Raw genomic sequence first — 24,719 nt, 5'->3', positions numbered from 1 at the left:
TGCATTGGCAGACGGACTCTCAACCACTGCGCCACCAGGGAAGCCCCACCTTTTCTTATTGTTACTTGTGGCAGTGGAGAGGATGGTGGTATGATGATGATAAATATAGCTTCAATTAAGTGTCTGCTTTGTGTCAGGACCTGTATTACGTTCTTCATCTACAGTCTTTGTTTTAATTCTGATAACAAACTAAGAGTTAAGCATGGTAGCTGTTTTACAAATAAAGAAAATGAGACTCAGTTAGGTTAAGTAACTTGACTAAGGCCACACAGCTGGGGAAAAGCAGCAGCAGAAGTAGAACCCAAGTCTGACTGTGAGACCAGCACTGTCCCCCACACTCGGGGTCTCACGTGGAAACAGTGTTAGTTCTGTTCCTCTTGCCACCCTCCCCTCTAATGGTGTTTGAAAACCTGCATCTCGATGCTGGTTTTCAGAGTTATTTCATGAGTTGGGAGAAAATATAAAAGCCTTTGAGAATCTGGCTTTTTTTATCCTAAGCATTTTTTAATACACTGCAGAGCAAAATGACATTTTTAAATGTACGGGAGAGCACAAAGCATCAAAGAGCTCATGGGTACAGCCTGTGACTTCCTGGAGCCCTGCATTCTTAACTGTCAGATTTTAACAAATACTTCTCTAGATAATTGCTTAATTACTGTATCTGTCAAGAAAAAGCCTTCACAGCCATCAAGTACTAAGTATAAAAATATGCTTTCATCCTGGAGTTTGAAAAATCATTCCTGAGATTTCAGCAAGACAGAAGCCCAGTGGCACATGGTCACTCTCAGATTTGTAAGGATAAAACTAGATGGAGAGTAAAGGATGCTGAGGTTAGGGGGAGCACATGGAAGAATTATATCGATACTTACCTGTAGGAGGTCCTTTTCACTCGAGGGTCTCTAAAATACTTTGCAAAATGGAAGTAGATAAGTAATATGATCTGAATTATACCAAGTTATTAAAACAAAGAAATGAGGTTTTGGATCAGAAAGGCCAGGGCTTTTATGCAGCTCTGGTACTCCTGCTGAAACTTAGCAGAAACTACATAACCTCTCTGAGACAAAATTTGGTTTATCTCTACTATGGAAATGTCAGCATCTACCATCGAGTTGTTGAGAGGATTAAATAAAACAGTGTATTATAAATACTTAGTACAGTGCTGAATATATATAGGGGGTCCAAAAAGTTATACAGTCAGTTCCCATTATTCATGGATTCCACAGTTTGCTAATCACCTACCCTCTAAACTTTATTTGTAACCCCAAAATCAATAGTCGGAGGTGACTTCACGGTTATTCACAGACATGCACAGGGAGGGGAAAAGCTCGAGTCGCGTCATGCACACGTTCCCAGCTGAGGCTGAACGAGCAGCACTCTGCCTTCTCGTTCCAGCTCTCACACTGTAAACAAGTGTCCTTTTCATATTCTATTTAGTGCCATGTTTTTCAAATTATTGTGCTTATTGTTGGTGATTTCACTTCAGTGCCCCCCCCGCCCGCCCCAGGTATAGTGCTATAGTGCTGCCTAGTGTTCTTGAACACAGGAAGGCTGTGATTTGCCTTATGGAGAAAATATGTATGTTAGATAAGCTTTGTTCAGGCATGAGTTATAATATGAATGAATCAACAATTTATTAAACATAGTATCTTTAATCAGAAACACTAATATATAAAACAAAGTTATATATTAATCAGCTGACAAAAATCTTGTGACCAGCGGCTCACATGGGCCTAACCCTTTGGTCTCTCCTAGGAGCAATGGTTCAGGTATTTGCTAACTCAGTGTTCATGGCAACTGTAAAGAACTTAGCTACCATGAATAATGAAAATCAGCTCTAAACTTATGGCTACCAGGGGGTAAGGGGGTGAGGGATAAATTGGAAGATTGGGATTGACATAAACACACTACTATATATAAAATAGATAACTAATAAGGACCTACTGTATAGCACAGGGAACTCTACTCAATACTCTGTAATGGCCTATATGGGAAAAGAATCTAAAAAAGAGTGGATATATATATTTGTATAATTGATTCATTTGCTGTACATCTGAAACTAACACAACATTGTAAATCAACTATACTCCAAAAAATTTTTTTAAAAATTTGAAAAAAGAAAAGGAGAATCAGTTCTATTCAATTTAGTTCCATATTAGGTTGGTTAAATATTAGTGACTCTAACAAATTAACTCCAGACTCTCCATGGTTTAACACAGAAGTTTATTTTTCATGAATGTAAAGTCTAATCAGGTGTTTGGCAGATGGCCTTAAAATGGAGAGTCAGGGACCCAGACTCATTACATCCATGGCTCTGCCCACAGTAGAACCTTTGCTTCCAGCCAGTGGATGGAGGAAGACAGAAAAGTAGTGGATGGAAAGTCTTTATGGGCCAGCCTAGAGACAGAGCACATCACTTCTGCCTTCATTCTGTTGGCCAGAGCTTAGTCACATGGTCACACCTAACTGCAAAGGAGGCTGGAAAATATAATGTGTGCTGAGGGCTTACATGAATAGTTGTGCCACAATTCTCCTTAAAATTATTTCCTACAGTCATTTTTCTTTGGATAAATGGCAAAACCCTTAGGTAAGAGACATTTAAGTTTTGTAAGTTACTCTTCTGAACCCATTACCATTCTGCACCAAGGGAAGCAGGTCTGTCTGCTCTCATGTGTCTTAGTTAAAAGATAAAATCCTTATATAATGAGACCATATTTTCTCTCGTTCTGTTACTACTTCAGCCAACCCTTTATTCCCTGCTATAAATTTTTGACTGAAATTATTTTGCCACTGAATTAAGGATCATGTAAAGAATATACCCAACGCCTTCTATGAAAGAAAGTGTTGAAATACAAACAACTGATCATTTATATTTGTTTCAAGTAATTTGTGGGCTCACATCCAACTTGCTTTAGCATTCAGCCAGTAAAATGCCAACTTTGTCTGACCCTATGTTACTGTGTGTATTAGATTATATAATAAAATAATATTGATGCTACCTGAAAGAAGTATTTACTGTCCTCTGGGATCTCTGCCCAATTCTACTATAGTTTTATGCTGTGGACTCTGATGAGTATTTTTTTTTTTTCAGTCTTTCTGTCCTAGTTTTACTATCAAGGAAAGAGGCAGTGACATAGTAATTATCAAGCCCCTTCTTTCAGGGGACTACTTTATAGGAAATTGTTGTCTTCTATATAGATCAGCTCACGCACCTCTTTGGAACTCTTAAGAAAACTATCATGGACTCTTTCTCCCCAGAATTGAACTTATACATATATTTTATACCATTCACAATGTCTATACCATTTTAGGGGATTCTAAAACAGGCCAGTACTGTATGATCCAGCAATTCCATTCCTAGGTATATGTCCAAACGAATTGACAGCAAGGTCTTGAAGAGATATTTGTACACCAGTGTTCATAGTAGTATTAGTCAAGATACCCAAAAGGTAGAAACAACCCAAGTGTCCATCGACAGATGAATGGATAAACAAAATGTGGCATATACATATAATTGAGTAATGAGGAATGAAATTCTGGTACATGCTACAACATGAATAAACTTTGAAGACATTATGTTAAGAGTAATAAGTCAGATACAAAAGGACAAATATTGTATGATTCCACTTATTTAAAGTACCTAGAATAAGCAAATTCACAGTAACAGAAAGTAGAGCAGAGGTTACCAGGGTTTGGAGGGAGTAGGAATGGGGAAGTATTGTTTAATGGGTGCAGAGTTTCTGTTTGGAATGATAAAAAAAAAAGTTCTGAGAATGGATAGTGGTGATGACTGTACTTGATACCACTGAATTGCATACTTTAAAACTGTTAAAATAATAAATTTTATGTTATGTATATTTTACTATAATTTTAAAAAAAACAATCACGTTGAAAAGAGCCTGGACGTGAGAACCTGATAAGCCTGGCTGGGTTCCAATCCCAGGTCTACCAGTTACCAGCTGTGTATGACTTTGGGTAAAGTACTTAGTGTCTCAGAATGTCATTTTCCCTACCTATAAAGTTGGGAATAAACTACCGACCTTAGAGGATTGTTGTGGAAATTAATGTGATTAGCCTGCCACATATAGCCACTATTTAAAAAGGTAAAGAAAACTAGTATATATTAAGCAAGCAAAATCCAGTGGACTGTGTTAAGAATAAAGTACCACGTTACATAATTGCTTTTCGCCTCTAGGAAATAAGAACATTAACACAGAATAATACAGGAGGGCAGCAACTGAGTCTATGGAGCTGCCCCAGGAACCAGAGCTGTCATATCCCCTCCTCTTCCGCCTCCCGTTGCAAACAGTAAAGGCCCTTCGTACAGTTAAAAAAAAAATTGAATAATACAAAGGAGGTAGGATTTTAGCATTGAAGAAACAGAGGTACAGGACTTGCTTGAGCTTTCCAGTGACTAGAAGGACAGAAAGAACACAAAATTACCCTTGCCTAAGTCTGAGGTTGATTTCTGTTTCTGCTTAAATTGTTTTTAGATTCTCTAGGTTTTCCTCATTTTTGTAAACTGTTGGGGATTTTCTGCAGTATAGGTTTTAAGTCTTTGCAGTGGGTCTTGATATAGATTTGAAAACACAAATCCATATTCAAACCTATGCATGCAAACACACACTCTACAGAGCAATGCCATATTTATCTGGAGATCAGACATCCTACAATATTAACTCTTTGGGACATAACCATTTTTGCAGAAGCATGCCCCAAAGCCCTCCGTGTAGCAAATGCCAGATATTAAGTCTTTGCTGAGAAGTGTCATGACCCCACGCAGATGACTGTATAGAAACCACAACAGAAAAAACAGCAAGCAAAGTTAAGAGTGACAGCAGAGAAGGAAGCAGGAAGATAGCTAATGCCCGTATAAGCCTGGCTGGAGGCTGGCAACATGAGTAACCGGTGAGCCTGCCACATTCAGAAAAGGTTAAATTTCATTCCATTTGCTCTGCTTAGGAAAATGGGGGTATGTGCAGAATATTTTTAAATTGCATCCAAAATGATAAAAGTTTAATGCTTAAAGAGGTAGAATCTGTTATTTGCAGTACTCATTATGGAGTGAAGTGTTGTTATTTATTAATACGCTCTGTTTACACTGAGACATAAATAGCTAAATTTTATCTGTTTTGTCACCTAATTCTTTCTAAAATCTAGCTATTTCTTTCAGTCTCCAGCACTTGACACAATGCCTGCCTCACAGTGGGCACTCAGTATTTATTGAAAGAAGGATGAATGAATGAATGAGCGGGCAAGTGAAGGAATGAAACTACCTATAACATTTGTATGCCTGCCTGACGTGTATTACCTGTGCGTGAATAAAGACATCCAAGTTTAAACTCACCGTTTTCTCCTTTTCAGAGCAGAGACCATTCTCCTGGGACCATTCCTAAGAAAGAAACACCCACGCTGTGACATATGCCACTGCCACCGCCACTGCCACCTCTGCCTCCGCCTCCCCCCCCATCAGCGCCCCCGGTAAGACCTGGGTTTTTCTTTTTCAGTCTGGTTTACTTGAATACACTTGAGCAGGTTTTAAATGTTCAGAATCAGCCACCACCCAGCTCTGCTATGGCAGGTGGCATCTTTGGTAGCTGGCTCTACGGCTCCAGGGTCTAATTCCAAACCAGCCTGGCCAGGTATTTCCCTTCCCGTTCCGTGGCAGCTCCCACCCTCTACCTCAGCGTCGTCTACATGATTTCTCTTCTAATTCCTGCTGCTCGATACAGGCTTCCCAGAGTCTCCCTAATCGACTGTTTCATCTCACGGGAAACCTCAGAGGGGAGGCCACGCTGAAGTGCATAGCCAAGGAGGCGTGTGCTCAGAGTCAAGTTCCAGTGTGTGATCTGGATGGTGCTAACAGTAGCTTGGGCTTCAGTTGCCAGGTTCTGGGACCAAGTAAGAGGAGTGTCATGTGAAATGCACAACAAAATATAAATCTCTAAATGAAATCTCCCCATCTGCACGAGACTGAACTCAGTCTGTTTCGCTTTGTGTTGTCTCCCTTGGAGTTTGGTTTGGGCTTAGGAGAGGCCCAGAGAGTGGTTATTTTGTTTTAGGACAGGGCTTCTCACCCTTACCACTGCTGACACTTGGGGCCAGGAATAGAGCCTTACCCGCTATCCTGCCGCTGGGGTGCACACCTCTCCACAGATGCGTGGATGACATGACCGCGGGAGTATAGGTTATGAAAGGAGGGTCTGAGGCCCTGCTGCACGGTCACCAGCCTTGGTGAGAACGAGGGTATGCTTGAGGTCATATGTCACCCCCATGACGTTAGCGTGGCACACTGACCGTATCTGAAGCGCTGGGGCATACACCTTCCTGAAACTTGGCCCTTGCCCTTGAAGAGAGTGGAAGGAAAGCACATGATGTGAGTTATACCTGAAAGCTCTCTGACCAATATATAGAAAGAATAGGAATCAGTACTGAATTTCCACTGCCGAATTTGACACAAAGAAGGCATGGAGATGAACAGTTTATAAGTGAAAGAAGCATACATGAAACTATAATGTGGGTCTCACACAGACTTGCTGGGCCTGAAGAAGCACAACTTAAAGTAACTCCCAATACCACAGTATGTCCATAAACTTAGCCAGAATAAATAAACTTATCAAAACCCATATTGTTGGGGACTTGGGGAAATGAACTCTTTTAAACATTGCTGGTGACATACCTGGGACTCAACAAATGTTGAATGAGTCTTTCCGGAGTGTTCTCTGACAAAAAACAATAAGCCTGAATATATTGCTTTTTCCCCTGGTAATCAAGTAGTTTTATTTTTGAGACTGACTTAAGAATTTAACCCTAAAGGAACCAAAAAAGAGTTTATACAGTATGTGCACAGCAACGCTATTTATTCTAGTGAAAAATTAGATCTTAAGTGGTTTATGAGAACTAAATGAACTGTATTGTCATGCTGTTAATTAAAAATTGCATTATGTTAAAGTGTTAATTAAAAATTACATTTATAACTGTGCTGATAATGGAAAGTAGATATGGAATGATGAATTAAAAACAAGGCACATTTTGTGCATCATGAAATCTGCTATATATGTAATAAATAGGAAAGACCAGAAAAGAATTTTGAATGCTGATAATAAAATTTTAAATTTCATTAGGGAGTCTTTTTCTTTTAATATGCTTAAGTTCATAATAAACAAAAATAATTCTGCATTTGGATAATTCTTGCATTCCCTTCCCCATTCCTAAATTTTTTTTTTTTTTTTTTTTTTGCTACCTATCTCATGGAGGAACTGATCAATTTAGGAGGAAAATAACCATGTAAATTTTAATTTTTTTTTTTTGTAAATTCATTTATTTATTTTTGGTTGCATTGGGTCGTCATTGCTGCGTTCGGGCTTTCTCTGGTTGTGGCTAGCGGGGGCTACTCTTCGTTGTGGTGCGCGGGCTTCTCATTGCGGTGGCTTCTCTTTGTTGCGGAGCATGGGCTCTAGGCATGTGGGCTTCAGTAGTTGTGGCACATGGGCTCAGTAGTTGTGGCTCGTGGGCTCTAGAGTGCAGGCTCAGTAGTTGTGGCTCACGGGGTTTAGTTGCTCTGCAGCATGTGGGATCTTCCTGGACCAGGGCTTGAACCCATGTCCCCTGCTAGGCGGATTCTTAACAACTGCACCACCAGGGAAGTCCTTTAATATTTTGTTAAGACGCATTTTTCTACAATCTGGGAAAAATATTTACAGTGCATATTATAGGCAAAGGATGAACAACCTGAGCATATAAAGAGCTCTTAGGGATCAATATGGAAAGGATGAGTAGAAAATGGGCCCAGGATATGACCAGGCAGAAGAAATACAAATGTTTCAACCTCACTATAATTGAATAAACACAAATTAAAATAATGAGAAATCATTTTCATCTATCAGTTTGGTGGTGGTACTTTTTAAATGTTGCCTGGAGTGTTAGGAACCAGGCACTTATAACATTTTTTTTTAGTGCTTGATTTATTTATTTACTGCTACAGGCACATCCATTGCCCCCTTCCCATTTACCCACCCCCACCATACACAAGGTTGGATGATTTGATTTAAGAAGTCTGTGGCATATAGTCATTTATTATACCAGGCACTTATACCTCTTAATAGGAGCAAATATTGGTATAATCCCCTAAAACACAATTTGTTAATATGGATTAAGTCCCTTTAAAAAGTGGTTGTACTCAATGACCTAGTTTCACTTCGAGTAATTTCCTTTCAGTAACTCATAGTGTAGAGAAATTTTTAGCTATAAATTATTAATGAGAGCATTATTGTGATAGCAACCAAAAAAAAAGAAAGAAAGGAAACAATCTAAATATTTAAAACCAGAAGATTCAATAAAAAATGATTATGTAATCCACAAAACAGTATTCTAGGTAGCACTGAAAATCATATCAAAATTATTTTGTAACTCCCAGTATAATAATTGATTCAGGCAAGGATCATTCGTGAAACCTAAAACCACTTAGGGAAATGTTTTGGAGAACAGGATGTTCACAGGATCCCAAGTGGCACCCACAGATTACTTCTAATTACAAAGGGGAAAATGTACCTTTAACAGGGATCAAAGTGTCACCTGTCATAGAATGACCTTTACACAGCCTTTTGCTGTGATGCAACAAGAAATACATAGCATCACCCTGCAGTGACCTGCCAAAAATTAGTGTTCTTTGAGCAAGCAACTAGGCATATCCAGAATGTGGGACCTTCTACGACAGAGGTTGGCAAACTAGAGCAGAGCCCATGGTCCAGTTTTGGTACAGCCCTCGAGCTAAGAATGGTTTTTACATTTTCAAGTGATTGAAAACAATCAAAAGAAAAATAATATTTTGTGCATATGAAAAATATATGAAATTCAAATTTTAGTCCATAAACAAAGTTTTATTGGACGACAGCAATGCTTATTCATTTGCATATTGTCTCTGGGTACTTTTATGTTACGGTGACAGAGCACCAATTAAACAACTTGTCTCCCCCCAAAGAAGAATTCTTTTCATCTCACTAGTTCACCTGTGTTTTAAAAATTATATTCAATTATTATTATTTTGTTTTGAATTTCATCAATAAAATTTTGTGGGAATTTGTTTTCTTTTTTGCTATATCGTACTTACAGAACATCCCTGATTTTGCCTCTTGGCCCACAAGGCCTAAAATACTTACTATCTGGCCCTTTACGGAAGAAGTTTTGCCAACACGTGTACCTACAAGATAGCTGGCTTCATTCAGCCTTCCTTTTGTCACCAGCAGCCAGTGATCTTGGTACACTTGCATCAGATCATGTCCCCTTCCCCATCACTTTTCAAGGGCTTCCCATCCCCCTCTTAACTGTGGGCCGCTCCACTTGCATGACCCGGCCCCTGCCTACCTCTCAGACCTCATATGGTGCCCCTCTCCCCATGTCTTCTACTCCAGGACTTTAGCATGGCTGTTTCTTCTGCTTGGAAAGCTCTTTCTGCTCAGCTCAGCCCAGGTGTCCCTTCCTTGAAGCATCATTTCCTCACACCCCACACTGGCATTCATAACATACTATTAAACCCCTCCTTCATAGCAGTTATCAGTTTTTCAGTTAGTTTTTATTTGACTGGGGTCCACATTTTCTGTTTTGTGGTCTTTTCTGTCCCTAGTGCCTGGCTCACAATAGCTACTCATTGAATGAATGGATGGATGGATGCATGACTGAATGAATATCTGTGTAAATAGCATTAGGAAATGGAGTTAAACTCTTCATAAGCAGTGTTCAGGACTTTAAACATCTACGCTTATGGACCAGCGTGGCAGATTTTATTATATGTAATCTTTGCAAGGAGGGGGCATTTTGTGTGATATGTCTGATCAGGTTTCACCTTAGCTCTGGAAGATCTGGGGATTAGACCAAGGCTAAAAGTGTTTTGATTTTTCCCTCCTAACCTCTCACCTTTCCCCTTCCTGCCCCTCCCATTCTCGTCTCCTCCTCTCCCTGATGTGCATCCTTTGGAACCGAGAAAAGGGCTGATGGGCCTTGCTGAAGTTCTGAAGCAGGCTCTAAGTGAAAGCCAGACAGCCCTCATCATCTGGTTTCCCTTCTTTTCTTGCCCCTATTTCCCTGTCTTTTGAGCACTACTCCTTTGTCTCATCCCTTTGAAATCCAGAAACCATATAAAAATTGCCCACATGGTACATTGGTCCACTTATAATGAAATTATTGTTGCTTTGGTTACACGATGTAACTTTTTTTAAAAATCTAAAGAAAATACAATGGATTTGATTTTTGAAACGCAGCAAAATTTTTACTGAGCTTTTGTTTTCAAATCTTCTTTGGCCTCTTGGTAGTGTCCAAGACGTGAGAAGGAACTCCTTGAGGGCCTGTGATTTCTCTTCTTTTTTGCCCCAATTGTGTAACATTATCTACAAAAGAGGAAGGGACTATATGGGTCTCTGACCAGATGATAAATTCTTTGGAGTTGGGTTGCCTAGGCAAAGCCTAAAAGAAGGTTTGTAAAGTTTTATAGCATTATTTTTTAATGTTGCTGTTCAAGCTTAAATATCCCAAGGAGGCAACAGTACTCCTGGGGGGGGGCTATGTCTTATTATTTAAAATCAAAAGGAAAACTGGCTTGATAATCATTTCTTTTCCATGATAAGCAAAACTCTAAGTAGAAAGACACCATGGATCCAGGTACTCCTCTGCCTGCCTGTTCCAGGGGTAACATTTAATAAAGTGCTGGAGGGAAATTACAATGAGAAGCATATTGTGGCCCCTCACTGTTCTGTTCCCTCATTACTCTTTGCCAGAGTCTTTGTTTGCATTCAGGAAACTCAGTGAGATGATTTTTCTCCTTGCAGTGTAACGATTGCATGATTCATGGGTGAGGTAGACTTCCCAGTGTCAGGAAATACCAGCTGAGGCTTACATGGGGAGGTTTTCCCACCATCTCTAGGATGCAGGAGCTCATGTGGTATAAAAAACATGTCAATCTGTGAAAGAAAATGTGGAAAATGAAGTGGTATCTGAAGCCCCATAAGAGCCTCTTTTGGAGTTTTGCGTTTGCTGTGGTTAAAAAAAAAAAAAAAAAGGCAGAGGTCGGGGGCCGTAGGTGGAAGGGGGCTCAGTAGAATTGCATATTACCCTATATTCTGGAAACGGTAATTTGCATGTTGACTGGTGCACTTAGAAGAATGAGAGGCTTAAAAACTCTTACATACTGTCACTCACTTAGATTCTCCTGACATTCTGGTGCTTTGATTAGTGTCACTAATGAGGGATTGGGGACGTTTACCCAGGGTTGACAGTGGCCACTGGGACAAGGAAAAGTCTTTTGCATTAGGCCAAGCTATTAGGAGAGTATTAAGTTGACATTTGGTCCTTGCTTAAAACAGTTTGCAGAAGTGCACGTTTGCCTTCAAGTAATTTTAAGAACGAGATCCTCCCTTTCTCCTCTGCCGGTTTGTACCTGCAAGCAGTAACAGGGCTTCAGTGAAAAAACGAGGCAGTCTGCAGCAGATTTACTTGGTCTGCAAGAGAGGTGTGTCAGGACCTGCCACTCATACTTCCAAAGGGCCATTCAGCACGATATTTAAATGTGTTTCTTTTTCACAGCTGTCAGGTGGGAGGGATGGCAGGAAAAAAAGGGGAAGCTTGCAGTGGTGTGCTGGGGGCAGCAATTGTGCACTCAGAACGCCTGGAACTTGGCAAGAAAAGCCTGCGAGCGCTTGTTAAAGGCCTTTATCAAATTGCATAGGAGCCCAGGAGCCTAAGCCGTTCGCACAGCGTCTGAGCCGAGGGATATGGCAGGAAGCTGCCATGGGCCAGGAGGCCAAAGGGCAGCCGTTGAAAGCCTCAGCCATCTCGGTAGCCGCAGTTACTATCTGGAGCTTAATTTTACTCTGGAATCTGCTGGCTCTTTGCCTTTGAAATCTTTTACAATTACAGTGTAACTAACAATTCCTAGAAAAACTGCCAGTGAACTACTTCCCCTACCCAGGGTTGTCTTTTCATATATGCACGGTTATACTGAGGAGGGCCACGTTGATTTGGAGCCTGGGCTCTTTGGGGCTATGTACCCCTTCCCCCAGACTGCGCTTTCCTTTCTTGCCATAAAAGAGAAAAAATGACCAACATCAGGTTGTTGCTGGCAATCAGATATCCAGCCCTGACCCGGTCGAGAAAGCTGCAAGCGAGGGATGAGGGGTGCTGTGATCTTGGGAGCACGAGCATATCCTTGCAGTGGGGTATTGGCAGCTAGAAAAAGTCATGTTTCCTAGTATGCTTAATGAAAAGACAGGTAACGTAAAGTGGAAAAGGCAGGCTACATATGGGTAATGTGGTCCCAACTCTGTAAAACAAAACTCTGTGTACTGCTCATTTGTGTGCTCTCAGATCAAGACAGTAAGGAAATAGTACACATACAATGATAACATTGCTGGTTATCTGGGGACCGTATGCATGATTTCTGTTTTCTCGTTTGTATGATTCCACATTTTCTCAAATATCTACATGGAGCATTTATTACTTTTATAAAGAGAAGAAAAGGTTTTAAGAAAGAAAAAGGAATGAATAATCATTTACCTACTAATCATATAATAATGATCTACAATAATAATAACAGGCATCTACTGAACAGCTATTGTATACCAGGTACTGCGCCAGGCGCTTAACGAGGATTATCTAAATTCATATTTACAGTAATCCAGTGAGGTGGGATGATAGTGCCCTTTTACAGATGAGGAAACGGAGGCACAGAGAGGTTACTAAGGTGCCCAGTGTCATACAGCCAGTAAGTGATGGAGGCTGGATTCCTCCCCAGGCTCTCTGAGAGCCTTACTGCTCTGTGTTCTACTGCTTCCAAATATATATACAGCTGGAATAAGCAGTGGATGACCACAGCATCAAACACTTATGTAGTGCTTACTGTATGCTTTGTGTTGTCCTAAGGTGCTTAGCGCATAATTGAATTAATCCTCACAGTAACCCTTTGAGGCAGGTACTGTTGTTATTCTCGAGGATGAGTTAACTGCGGCACGGAGGGGAAGTGACTTACACTGGATCACACAGCTAGTAACTGGCAGAGCCATGGTTTGCATGCTGGCAGAATGGCTCCAGAGTCTCTGCTCCGAACCACTAAACCAGCTGCCCTTTGCTGTAGACCTTCTCAGATTCAAGGGGTAGGGGTAGATTACCCCTACCCCTTGAATCTAAGAGCCAGGAGATCAATGGTTCCCCTTTCTCACACCTAGGACAGAGCTCCCAGATTTCTTCCTGTATCCCCAAGCCTCCTCCTAAGATTGCGCTTTTCTTTTTTTTTTCTTTCCTTTTCTTTATGGTTCCACCATTTCCCCTCACTTGCTTATTGGTTTTTTTCTCCTTTTTTAATAGAAAAAAAACATCTTGCAAGACACCCTCTGAATAAAACCCATGGTTTAAAAGCAGAGAGTCAGCATTAAAGAAGCAGGTACAATGCCAAAAAACCCTCCGTTTTGTCTTGTCTTTAGTTTACAGCTGGGCTTTTTATGGACTCAAGAAAACAGGCTCTCTGCTAACAGTGCAGGGCACACAGTGGAGACAATAAGTGCCTCTGAGCTCAATGACTGCAGACTGTGTCCTTAAATTTGACCAAACCATCATGCTAATTTACTGAGCTTTTGCTGCACGGAATTACCCAGTTTCTGCCTCTGAAGAGTTTAGAACCTGAATCCAGGGAAGACTGGACTCAGTCATGGAAGTGCTGAAAGTATAGTTGATTATTCCCAGACCAGAACACTGTCCCTTGCATTGCTTCTTCATTATGTATTTCCTACATATGGGACCCTTGAAGTCTTACCTTTAAAGAGCTCTCCTGTCCTCTGATTAGTCACCTTTCATCTTCCTAAGCTTACTTCTCTGAGCATCGGGCACTAGGTCTTGCTAATGCTTTGGGTTCTCTCCTAAACAGACGAGTCGAGGGATGAGAGGATCTTGGGGTCAGTGAACAATTAGTGAGTTACTCCGAGACAGGGATTCTGTGCCAAGGTTAGTACTAGGCACACAGTAGGCACCCAGTACCTAGCATGATTTCCTGAACTAGTGAGTTTAGTGAAGATACTGTAATTCACAAAGCAAACCCACTGTGAACTAACCAACCACTACTTTACATCTTCCACCTGTCTAAGCCCTGAAAGCCAGACACATTCTATGTTGTGTCCTATCAGAACACCATTAACACATTCACACTTTGCTGAGAATATTAGATCAGAAGTAACACATTCAGGGATAGCACAAGTTAACACCTGGGCTTTATTTCTAAAGCCATAAAATGTCCTTTGGTACAATCCTCCCCTTTCCAATTCGTTATTGTTTCTAAGAGAATAGACTAATAGACTTTGTACCTTGACTTTACATAAAGACATTTTAAAAAACCCAGGGAAAGCAACAGAGTGTACCCGCCTTGTACATGATAACAATAGATTCCCATTTGAATAAGGTCTGTTCACAGTGGAGGAGTGTGAATGTGTTTTCGAGCTGGTGAAAGCAGGATTCCACCTGTACCACATAAAGTATTTAAAACACAAAGGTGAAAAGTATGTCTGTTCCTATGTCACCATCTGTTCAGCACTCAGTGTACCAGGCCGTCGGTTTCAGTAGGGATCTCGTAATGATGCAGTGTGGTGTGTTCAAAAACAAAAACAAAGGCATGTGGGCTTTAAAGTCCAACAGACCGGAAACTGAATCCCTGCTGTGCCGTTTATTAGCTCTATCGTGTCAAGCAAATTACCTAGCAACTCTGAGCCTCAGTTTCCTCATCTGCAAATGGGAATAATAACCACCGCTTCCTAGGGCTCTGCCCTAGAGTGGAAGTTCCAGGAAGGGAGGGATTTGTGTCTGTTTTGCTCAGTGTATCCTCGACACCGGAGCAGTGCCTGCATGTAGTAGGCATTCGCCGTGTATGTGTTGAATGCACGAATCATGGGGTTGTTGTGAGAATCTAGTAAGATAACGAGAGAAGCAGTTGTTTACCAAGTGTCTGCTTAGTCAATGGCAGCTACTCTTATCCCAGGGACCAGAAAACAACCGGGCAAGTAACCAGATATGGGACTAAGTTGAGGGCAAATACTCTTGCAGTCAGTGCTACAGGAGGTCAGACACCAGAAGTCAAGATTAAGGCTGGGAGCCCAAGTTTTTCAAAGTGGGGAGTCAGGCCAGCAGTCTGAAAATAGTCCCCAAATAGGAGGGCAGAGGTTATCACTTCTAGGCTTCAGGGCTTCCAAGTCCAGGGTGCCAGTACCTGCTCCTGTAGCATGATCTGAACAGCTGGGTGGTTTGCCTTTTCTCCTCTCACTGCCTTGCCCTGAGTTGAGTGGCCTGAGTCCATGGGGTACCAGTGGGAGGTACGTGGAGTCGACCACAGATGGGAGTAATGAGCCCTCAGCAGTGGGATCGCAGCTGTGATGGAGAAGTACATGGGGATCCACAGGTGTCCTTTAGGATCCGCTCCAGTGAGATGGCAGCCTGATTCAAATATTTTAAACATTTAGAGGAGGCTCTGTTTTCTCAGCTGCTGTTTGGTTTGTCATTTTACAAGCAGCTTTGGCAGTATCAGGCCAAGAGGCTGCCTAGGGAAGGGGTACACGTTTGCCTGGAAGTTTTGTGTGTTTTTTTTTTAGTATCTTTATTGGAGTATAATTGCTTTACAATGTTGTATTAGTTTCTGCTGTATAACAAAGTGAATCAGCTATGTGTAAACATATATCCTCATATCCCCTCCCTCTTGCGTCTCCCTCCCACCCTCCCTATCCCACCCCTCTAGGTGGTCACAAAGCACCGAGCTGATCTCCCTGTGCTATGCAGCTGCTTCCCACGAGCTATTTATTTTACATTTGGTAGTGTCTATATGTCCATGCTACTCTCTCACTTCACCCTCCCCATGTCCTCAAGTCCATTCTCTACATCTGCGTCTTTATTCCTGTCCTGCCCCTAGGTTCATCAGAACCATTTAATGGTGATGCTTGTGCAAGAATTCTAGATCGCCTGGCTCTGAGCCCCTATCTAAAGCAGAGAAAGATGTTCTTTGGGCTTTGGGGAAGCTCAGGGATGCTGAGATTCAAACGCTATGGCTTGGTCTTTCTCTACCTGGTCCAAACTTTCATTTAAAACTTTACTGTTAGACCAGGTGAATTTGAACACTGATGGGATATTGGTTGATATGAAGAAATTATAGTTAATTTTATTTAATAATATTGCTACATTTTTAAGAACTCTTTTCTTTGATATCATACAATGTTGTATATCTGTTTTTTTTTTTTTTTTTGCGGTATGTGGGCCTCTCACTGTTGTGGCCTCTCCCGTTGCGGAGCACAGGCTCCGGACGCGCAGGCTCAGCAGCCATGGCTCACGGGCCCAGCCGCTCTACGGCATGTGGGATCTTCCCGGACCGGGGCATGAACCCGTGTCCCCTGCATCAGCAGGTGGACTCTCAACCACTGCGCCACCAGGGAAGCCCACATATCTGTTTTTTAATAAGCAGGGATTTGGAGGGGAAAAGCAGATCAGGGTAAAGAGAACAAGATTGGCTGTGAGTTGATAATTGTTGAAGCTGGATGGTGGTACATGAGGACTGATTATACTACTCAACTTTTGTCTATGTTAATGTTACATAATAAAAAAGGTTAATGGACATCAACAACCTCAAAATACGCAAAATAAAGATGATTTAACAGAACCAAAGAGGGAATTATGTAGCATGCTTTCACTAATTCAAATGGAGTTTGAGACCAAATAGTACATGCTTTTTAATTTAAAAAAAAATAAGCCCTATGCAGGCATAGAATGTCTGCTTAAAATTATCTATGTTGCCTCCTTCCCCCACATAATCCGGCTCCTGGTTTTCTAGGGATTAATGTTAAGGTTTTTTGCGCCACTACCAGCAGAGGTGTCATCTCTAATCACTGAGTGGATTTATGGATTATTTTTTTTCCTCCTAAGCCTTAGAATTGCTGCAGATGACTTTGAGTCAGAGTGTCAGGGAAACTGTGAAGCTGGCGGTCACAATCTCCCTTGCTACTTTTTATTTAAATAAACCTTGAGACCCAGTGCGAACACCAGATAACTAACAATTGTTTGTGAAACTGTTGCACGTACTGTCCTCTGCCTGGGTACAAGGACACCTCCCACTAGCTGGTGTTTTCTCCTCAGAGAAAGCACAGAGGACATAGTGGGAATTATTGAAGCAAAACTTTCCCAGCCGGCAACTCTTCTCAACACCAAGGTCACCCAGATATGGAAAAATTTTCACCTTCAGCATTCTTTCCTCTCTAACTAAATGCCTCTTGTGGTTGTTTGCCGAAGGATTGCTGAGGATGGTGAGGGGAAACAACCTTTAAAACCCACTCTGAGGCAAAACCTTTGGCCGTGGAGATAGCTTGGAAAGTGTGTTATGGCTTAAAACAGAAAACAAAAACAAAACAAACCCTTGTGGGTTCCTGAGCAGGTGAACAGCTATTCTTAAGAGGTCAGATCATAGGCACCCAGGGACTTCTTTAAACCTCGCAACTGTGAAATACAAATTTTTTTTAGCCCTTTTGGCATTGCAGACTATCAGATTTTCTGGAAGATATTATTGGTTTGACTAGAAGAAAAGAAATGTACAATAATGCTGAGGCTCAGATCTATGACAGCAAAGGAGTACAGCCGCCCCTGGAGGCTGGAGACTCAGCACGCAGGGCAAAAGGGCCCAGTACTACCCGGTCCTGTAGCTCAGGGGCCCCTTGTGCAAACACAGCTGAGGGCTGGTAAATGAGTTGCGGTTTTTTGCCATTAATTCACAACTATTGCTAAAAAATGCTCACCGAAAGCACACTGTTATATCCAATAGAAAGGATTTTTTGAAAAAAGGAAGCCAGTTGCTAAAGGAGAAGGCTCACTAGAAATATGGCCTATCTTTGCTCACTTCTGCAAAGGCCACCACGGAGATTTGGATGGACCCTGGGGAGCATGTCACCCTCCTTCCCCACCTTGAGAATCACTGCAGAGACCTAGAGTGGGGAAAAGTGGAGAGTCACCACCAATAATAATGGTGATTCCAGGGGAGCAGAGAGGACTGTGCCCAGTGGGCACACCTGTGCTGCCCCTGAGCAGTGGGAGGACACCTGAGCTGGTGAGGGAGAGCCACAGGCTTCTGTGTCAGATGGACCTGGATCCAAGCATAGTGGGTACTGGAACCTGGCCAAATCCTTTTAGACCTGTTTCCTCACCTGTGACATGCAAGTAATAATACTCTATGGGGTGATAAAGTAATTAATTGACATGATACTTTGAAAACATCAGCCCAGTGCCTGACACAGACAAGTATGCAGCTCTGTTCGTGGCAGCCCCTCCCCCGTTCCCTGCACCCCGGGATAGAGCACAGGCTCCCTGGGTGTCACACTCTTCTCTCCAGGAGTACACTAAACCCTCCCTGGTCACATCCAGCTATGCCAGGCCCTGCCTTGTCAGTTCCATCCACCTTAGTGGGATTTGATCGAGGAGCCTTCAGTTTCTGTGCCAGGAAAGGCTGCCTCCCGAGGATACTAAGAAAGGGGATGGAGAGACAGAGATGGGCAATTTCCCTTTGCCCTAATGCCAGTAATTTCTCAGCATATGCAAACTCACACTGCAGCCCCTCTTTCCCTTCTTGGGTCCATCCCTTTAGGCCAGCACCCTCCTTTTTTTGACCAGATTATTTCATTGATGCAGCTATTCCTGCCCCTCATCTGGAAAAAGCCATGGCTGTTTCTCCTCACCAGGGCCATTCAAGACCACGGCCTCCCTCCACTGACTTATGTTAACATAAATAATATAGTTTTGTGTTCAAGGCACATAGATTTTCCACTAGTAACAGGGCCACACTTGGTCTGTTTGGCTTGGATAAGAGCAGCAGTCAAATGATTGACCTGGAAGGCTCAGTAAACTTTGTGAAGTTCAACGGTGTTCCTTCCTGCTGCACTTTGGCACATAGGGACGCAGTCTGTGGGCAAGACCAGCCACATGCCCTTGCAGGTTAGGTGGCTCCAAGCAAGAGCCCCAGGAGCTGAGCTTCCTGCGCATCTGCCTCACCCATGCCCTCTGTGTAACCTTGGACTTCTCTGCCCTTCACCTCTCAGGCCACACAGTTGGGACAGTCCTATAGGGGAGAGAGGTGGGGCCACTGTTCATTTTATGTCATTTTGCTTTTGCTTTGTTTTATTTTAATTGTTGCTAGGTAACGCCTTAAGAGAAAATCTCTTCTGAAGGTTTAAACATGCTCTTTAAAGACTGGATTCTCGGGTGCAAAATGGAGGGAGGTCAGGTAGGGGGAGAAAAAGGGACATGACCATACCTCACCAGCCTCCTAGGGAGAATACAAGGAACCAGTGAGATTCCAGATGAAAACTGTAAACTCACACGAAAGCACGTGTACCCTTGGCTTAGCTCTTAGGCGAAATGAATGGATATATGGCAGCTGTATTAGGACACATCATTCTGGAATGTGTTACTTTTAAGGCCCGGACCCCAGGAAAACCGAGACCAGCAAGAATCGCCCAAGCACCCAGTTCCCTAACTCTGCTTGGATGTCCAGAGCACTAACCCTCAGCCTCCACCCAGACCCACTGTAACTTTTTGTGTATTGTCATCTTCCAGGTGACAGGCCCCTTACCTTCTTTACTTCAGGAATCAATGCATTTCACCAAACCTCTGGTTCTCTTTGTTGCCAAATATAGTTGCCCACGACCCCATATTTGGGGTTTCTGCCACAGACCCGTGATGATGGCTGAGTTTCATGTTGGGAGGACAAACCCGGAAAAAAAGAGGGAGTACGTTCGAAGTCACTTGTTGGCATGGACACTTTTCCAGAGTAATTAAAATAGTGCCTGTGTATTATTACTCAAAACAGCTTGACAATTGAACAAACACCTTCCCCTGGAGTCGCATTTGACCTTTCCACACCCTCGTTGAGATGGATCAGATCATTGTCTAATTTGGGATTTCCCTGGAAGTAGACTGGAGGGCTTCCCTGGTGGCGCAGTGGTTGAGAGTCCGCCTGCCAATGCAGCGGATGCGGGTTCGTGCCCCAGTCCAGGAAGATCCCACATGCCGGGGAGCTGCTGGGCCCGTGAGCCATGGCCGCTGAGCCTGTGCGTCTGGAGCCTGTGCTCTGCAACGGGAGAGGCCACAACAGTGAGAGGCCTGCGTACCGCAAAAAAAAAAAAAAAAAGTAGACTGGAGACAAGTGTTTGGGCCTAAAGTAGTTTATTTGGGAGGTGATTCCCAGAGGCTCTGGCAAGGGAGTGAGGAAGCCAGAGAGTGGAGGGAAGAAAGCCTTGAAGAATATGCGGAAAACCAGGCTGCTTCCTGCAGGTGGACACCGGAGAGCCTGCCCGGAGTTGAGCCACTGAGGGGCGAGGGGCTGGGGGTTTATCTACGGGCTCTTGTTCCTTTCAGTACTTCCAGCCGTCCTGCAGGGGCGAGCATTCCCATCTGGGGAACTCCTCTGGCAGAGACCAACAAGCAGTTAGCGCGTGTGGGAACTGTGAAGTCAGCCTCTGGGGTAGGCTGAGCGGATATGTGCAGGGCACCGGCAGCGTCTGCTTGTCGTACTTATCTCCGATTCATAGAGGAAGAATCTGAGGCACAGAGAGGTTCAATCTTTGCTCAGAGTCGCCCAGCTGGTGGTCTTTGGACTCTTTGACCTGCATTCTGTCCCTCGTACCGCGTTGCCTCTGAGGCTGCGGTTATGGCAGAGATGGCTGGGGCAGCCCTGATGGCCTTCTCACGTTTTGATTTCTACAGCAGCCTTTGCATGACTGGTGTGGCCCTTCTTTTAGAGGCATAGTGGTTAAGACTTCTGAGCCAGACTTCCTGTGTGTCTTTTTTGGAAATTGTGTGGGTAAATTACTTAAACTTTCTGTGCCTTGGTTTTGTTCTCTGTTAAAATACTGTCTACTTCACCATGTTGATGTGAAGACTAAATTAATTACTAATACATGCCAAGTGCTTAGCAGGGAATAAGAACCATGGACGTGTTCGTTGTTGGTGGTGTTATTGTGCATATGGATACTCACATTTCCCTGGCTTTAGAATTCATGTGAAGTCATTGCAAAACAAAAGCTCACATTTCATTGCCACATTCACGTCTGGGAAGCATCTCACCAAGTTTAAACATCATTACACTTCAGATGATTTGTTTATCATCCGTCTTCACTGCCTGTTGATAAACTCCCTAAGGACAGAGATCACGCCAGCCTTGCCCTCCGTGGAATGAGCGGTGCAGAGGGTGGTGCCTGGCCTTGGGTGCTGCTCTGGAAATTCACATTCAGTGAATGAGAGCGCACCCTCCCCAGGGCTCGATGGTGACAGCAAAGCTCATGTTACACAGCCAGGCCACCTGCTGGTGGTGACGTCAACATAAAAATAATTTTAAAAGTTGCACCAGAGATGTGCTCCTCCCAGAATTTTCTCTGTATTTATAGAACACTATTCTAAGGCCCTCAAAAGAATTTTCAGCTGAATTTTCAGAAAAATATTTCAACAGAATTCAACACCAATTTTGATGAAAAAAAGATAATAAACCACTCAGAAAGTTGGCATAGGGGAACCTACTCAACATATTAAAGGTCATGTATGACAAATCCATAGCGAACATCATCCTCAAGGGTGAAAAATTGAAACCATTTCCTCTAAGAACACAAACAAGACAAGATTGCTGTCTCATCACAGTTATTCAACACAGGTTTGGAACTTTTAGCCTCAGCAACCAGAGAAAAAAAAGAAATGAAAATAATCCAAATCAGAAAGGAATAATTAAAATTCTAATGTTTTGCAGATGACATGATAGTATACTTAGAGAATGCAAAGGAGGCTATCCAAAATCTATGAGAGCTGATCAATGAATTTTGTGAAGAAGCACGATACATAATGAATGCACAATAATCTCTAGGGTTCCTGTTCACTAACGATGAAAAATTTGACAGAGTCTAAGGAAACACTCCCTTTGAACATTGCAACAAAGTGCATAAAATCCCTAAGACTAAACATACCCACGGAGACTAAAACCAAGATTAATTAATCTTAATTAATCTGATTAATCCAATTAATCTGATAAATCTTTAATCAGATTAAAGAACTGAGCCCCAAGTGACTATAAGGTCACTTGGGGCTCAGTTCTTTAATCCTCAGTGAGATGAAATTGGAAGCTAAAATATGGTGTGTGGCATTCCGATGTCCAGTATTAACGTCTGCCAGTAATTATCAGTATTAATGTTTCATTATGGATAATGCTATGTGACAACAAGTGGGCTAATTTTAACATCCGTTTGACCTTGACACACTGTTATAATGAGTCAGGGACACATTGGGTGTCCTGTTTTACAAACAAGGAACTCAGACCCACTGAGGCATTAAGAGGACCCTGAAGCAGAACAAGCAACTAAGCTGTGTTGCTTGTTCACAGTTACCAAGTGCTTTTCGGTAAATGTCAGAGGCACCCAGTAGTGGGAAGTGGATGATGGTTATACAGCCTTGACACCATGTCATGGACCCAACATGTTATGGGCTGACTTGTGTCCCCCCTCCAAACTCATATGTGACTTATAGGTCTTTAAAGAGGAAACTAAGGTTAAATAAGGTGATGAGGGTAGGCCTTAATCCAGTATGACCGATGTCTTTATAAGAAGAGATTAGGACACAGACACACACATGGGGAAGACCTTGTGAAGATGCAGGGAGGAGATACTCATCTGCAAGCCAAGGAGAGAGGCCTCAGAAGAAACCAACCCTACCGACCCCCAGCTCTTGGACTTCCAGCCTCCAGGACTGTGAGAAAATACATTTCTGTTGTTTAAGCCACCCAGGCTGTGATTCTTTCTTATGGCAGCCCTAGCAAACAAATACACAAGGCCTGTATTAGTAGGCAGGGGCAGAAACTGCTCACCGGCTCCCTCGGATCAGTGACACCCCTCCTCTGTCCTCTCTATTGCTCTACCACACTGGGAGGAAAGGTCACTTGGGGCAAATCTAGTTCCAGAGTCAGTTCTCCCCAGAGGACTCTCCACAGAATCTGCATCTTGCATCTTCCCTCCCTGCTGTGTATGCACATCCTTTCCCCCAAGGCTTTCCACTTTTTTTTTCTGTTCTGTTCTTACTTGTTCTGTTTTGTCTTATCGTGTCTACTATTTAGAAAATGCAGACTCTCTGATTAGCAGGGGCCTTCTGTCTCTCAGACCTTGTTTAAAGGCCTTTGCTCCTAATGACATAAACGGCTGAGTGTGCTGCACAAGTAATGCATTTCAGAATCAATGAAGAGAGAACTTCTATTTCTAGAAGTTTTAGGGAGAACTGTGTCTAATCGTTGCCACCTTAGATGGTTTTAGCATCCATTATAGGTTGGTCTTTCAGCCATCAAAAAGCAAATCGCTCTGCTTGCAGGCCGCACAGCAGCTGTTGAATCCCTTCTTGGGACCTTGTTGTTATTGATTCTTGCTGGAGTAATGGGGCTCAGTTATGGCTGGAGTGGATGGGTAGACCCAGGGTAAGCCCTGCTGGCTCTTAATAGAAAATGGGATCACACCCTTGGACAGAAGGTAGATGGGGTGGGATTCATATCATGTAAAAACCTCATGGGCAGTATAAGAAGTTTGAGAAATACTTTTTTTTTTTTTTTTTTTTTTTTTACTTTAGTTACGTTTCATTAGTAAATCTTAAAATCCACCAGTCAGTAGGCATGTTACTCTAATGTCTGGGGTGTTTTTTTCAAATCATTGTGCTAGGCTGCGCGATTCCCAAATCAGTGGAGCCTGTTGGTGTCTACCTTCAGATAAAACACATGAAAAGATAGGAATACAAAGTAATGTGTATTCATCGCAGCAAGGACAAAAGAGTGTAGGTTAACCAGAACTGAGTGATAACAGACCATAATCATTAAAGGATCGTGTTAAAATAGCTGCCTTCCTCACCAAAGTGGAAAACAGTGCAGGTAGCACCCAGGCACTCACTCCAGGCACTTCCATACCCCCTCAATTTTGCACTCTGGGAGCCTCTCCCACCCCACTCTTGTCCTGGCTCCGTGACATAGTGCAATTAAACTTTACTTCCTCATAACCTAGCATTTCAGAAGCTAAACCAAGTTGTCTCCTTTTCAAAAATAATCGTGACACCATTTTTCTCAATTATTTGAGAAAAATATAAATAAATGAATTCTTCTTGATTTTTATTTCATTATGCTCCATCTCGTCCCACAAAGAGTTGACACAGCCGTCCTTTAAAATTCTGCTTCCGCAAACGTTTCCTAAACCCTTTCCACAGTATTTGGCTTCTACAGATTTTTTTCCCTGGTTTATCAGGTATTTAATTCATTGGTTAACCAAACAAATCAAAAAGTTCTGTACAGGCATCTGCTAATTCAGTGGTAAAACACACCTTCCAGATCTCCAACTCCTGGGGACTAGCTGTTGCCATTGGTGTCGTCTGAGGCATCCACTATTCCTTGACCCCCCCTCTAGACCATGACTTTGATGACTAGAGTGATTTAATATGACGATTTTCTTTAAAATATTTCCATATAAGCACTGGAATGTATCTGTGTGTGTATGTATGTGACTTGATTTTTTTTAATAGACTTTTTTTTAACGTCTTTATTGGAGTGTAATTGCTTTACAATGGTGTGTTAGTTTCTGCTATATAACAAAGTGAATCATCTATACGTATACCTATATCTCCATATCCCCTCCCTCTTGCCTCTCCCTCCCACCCTCCCCATCCCA

General features: G+C 42.5%; 1 protein-coding gene across 2 annotated transcripts in view; it reads left to right on the top strand.

The window, feature by feature from the left end:
* The window catches only part of WIPF3 (WAS/WASL interacting protein family member 3), a 90,973-nt gene that overhangs the window by 18,617 nt on the left and 47,637 nt on the right, over positions 1–24,719 (top strand). For both annotated transcript variants that reach the window (XM_082661422.1, XM_082661421.1), the window contains exon 2: positions 5,362–5,478. In XM_082661422.1, the coding sequence (XP_082517548.1) occupies positions 5,419–5,478 (60 nt within the window). In that variant the 5' untranslated portion in view covers positions 5,362–5,418. The remainder of the gene's footprint in view (positions 1–5,361; positions 5,479–24,719) is intronic.

This window comes from Grampus griseus (assembly GCF_964374135.1).
Source record: "Grampus griseus genome assembly, chromosome: 9".
NCBI lineage: Eukaryota > Metazoa > Chordata > Mammalia > Artiodactyla > Delphinidae > Grampus > Grampus griseus.
The sequence above is the reverse complement of the archived record's forward strand: the minus strand, read 5'-3'. Positions and strand labels throughout refer to the sequence as shown.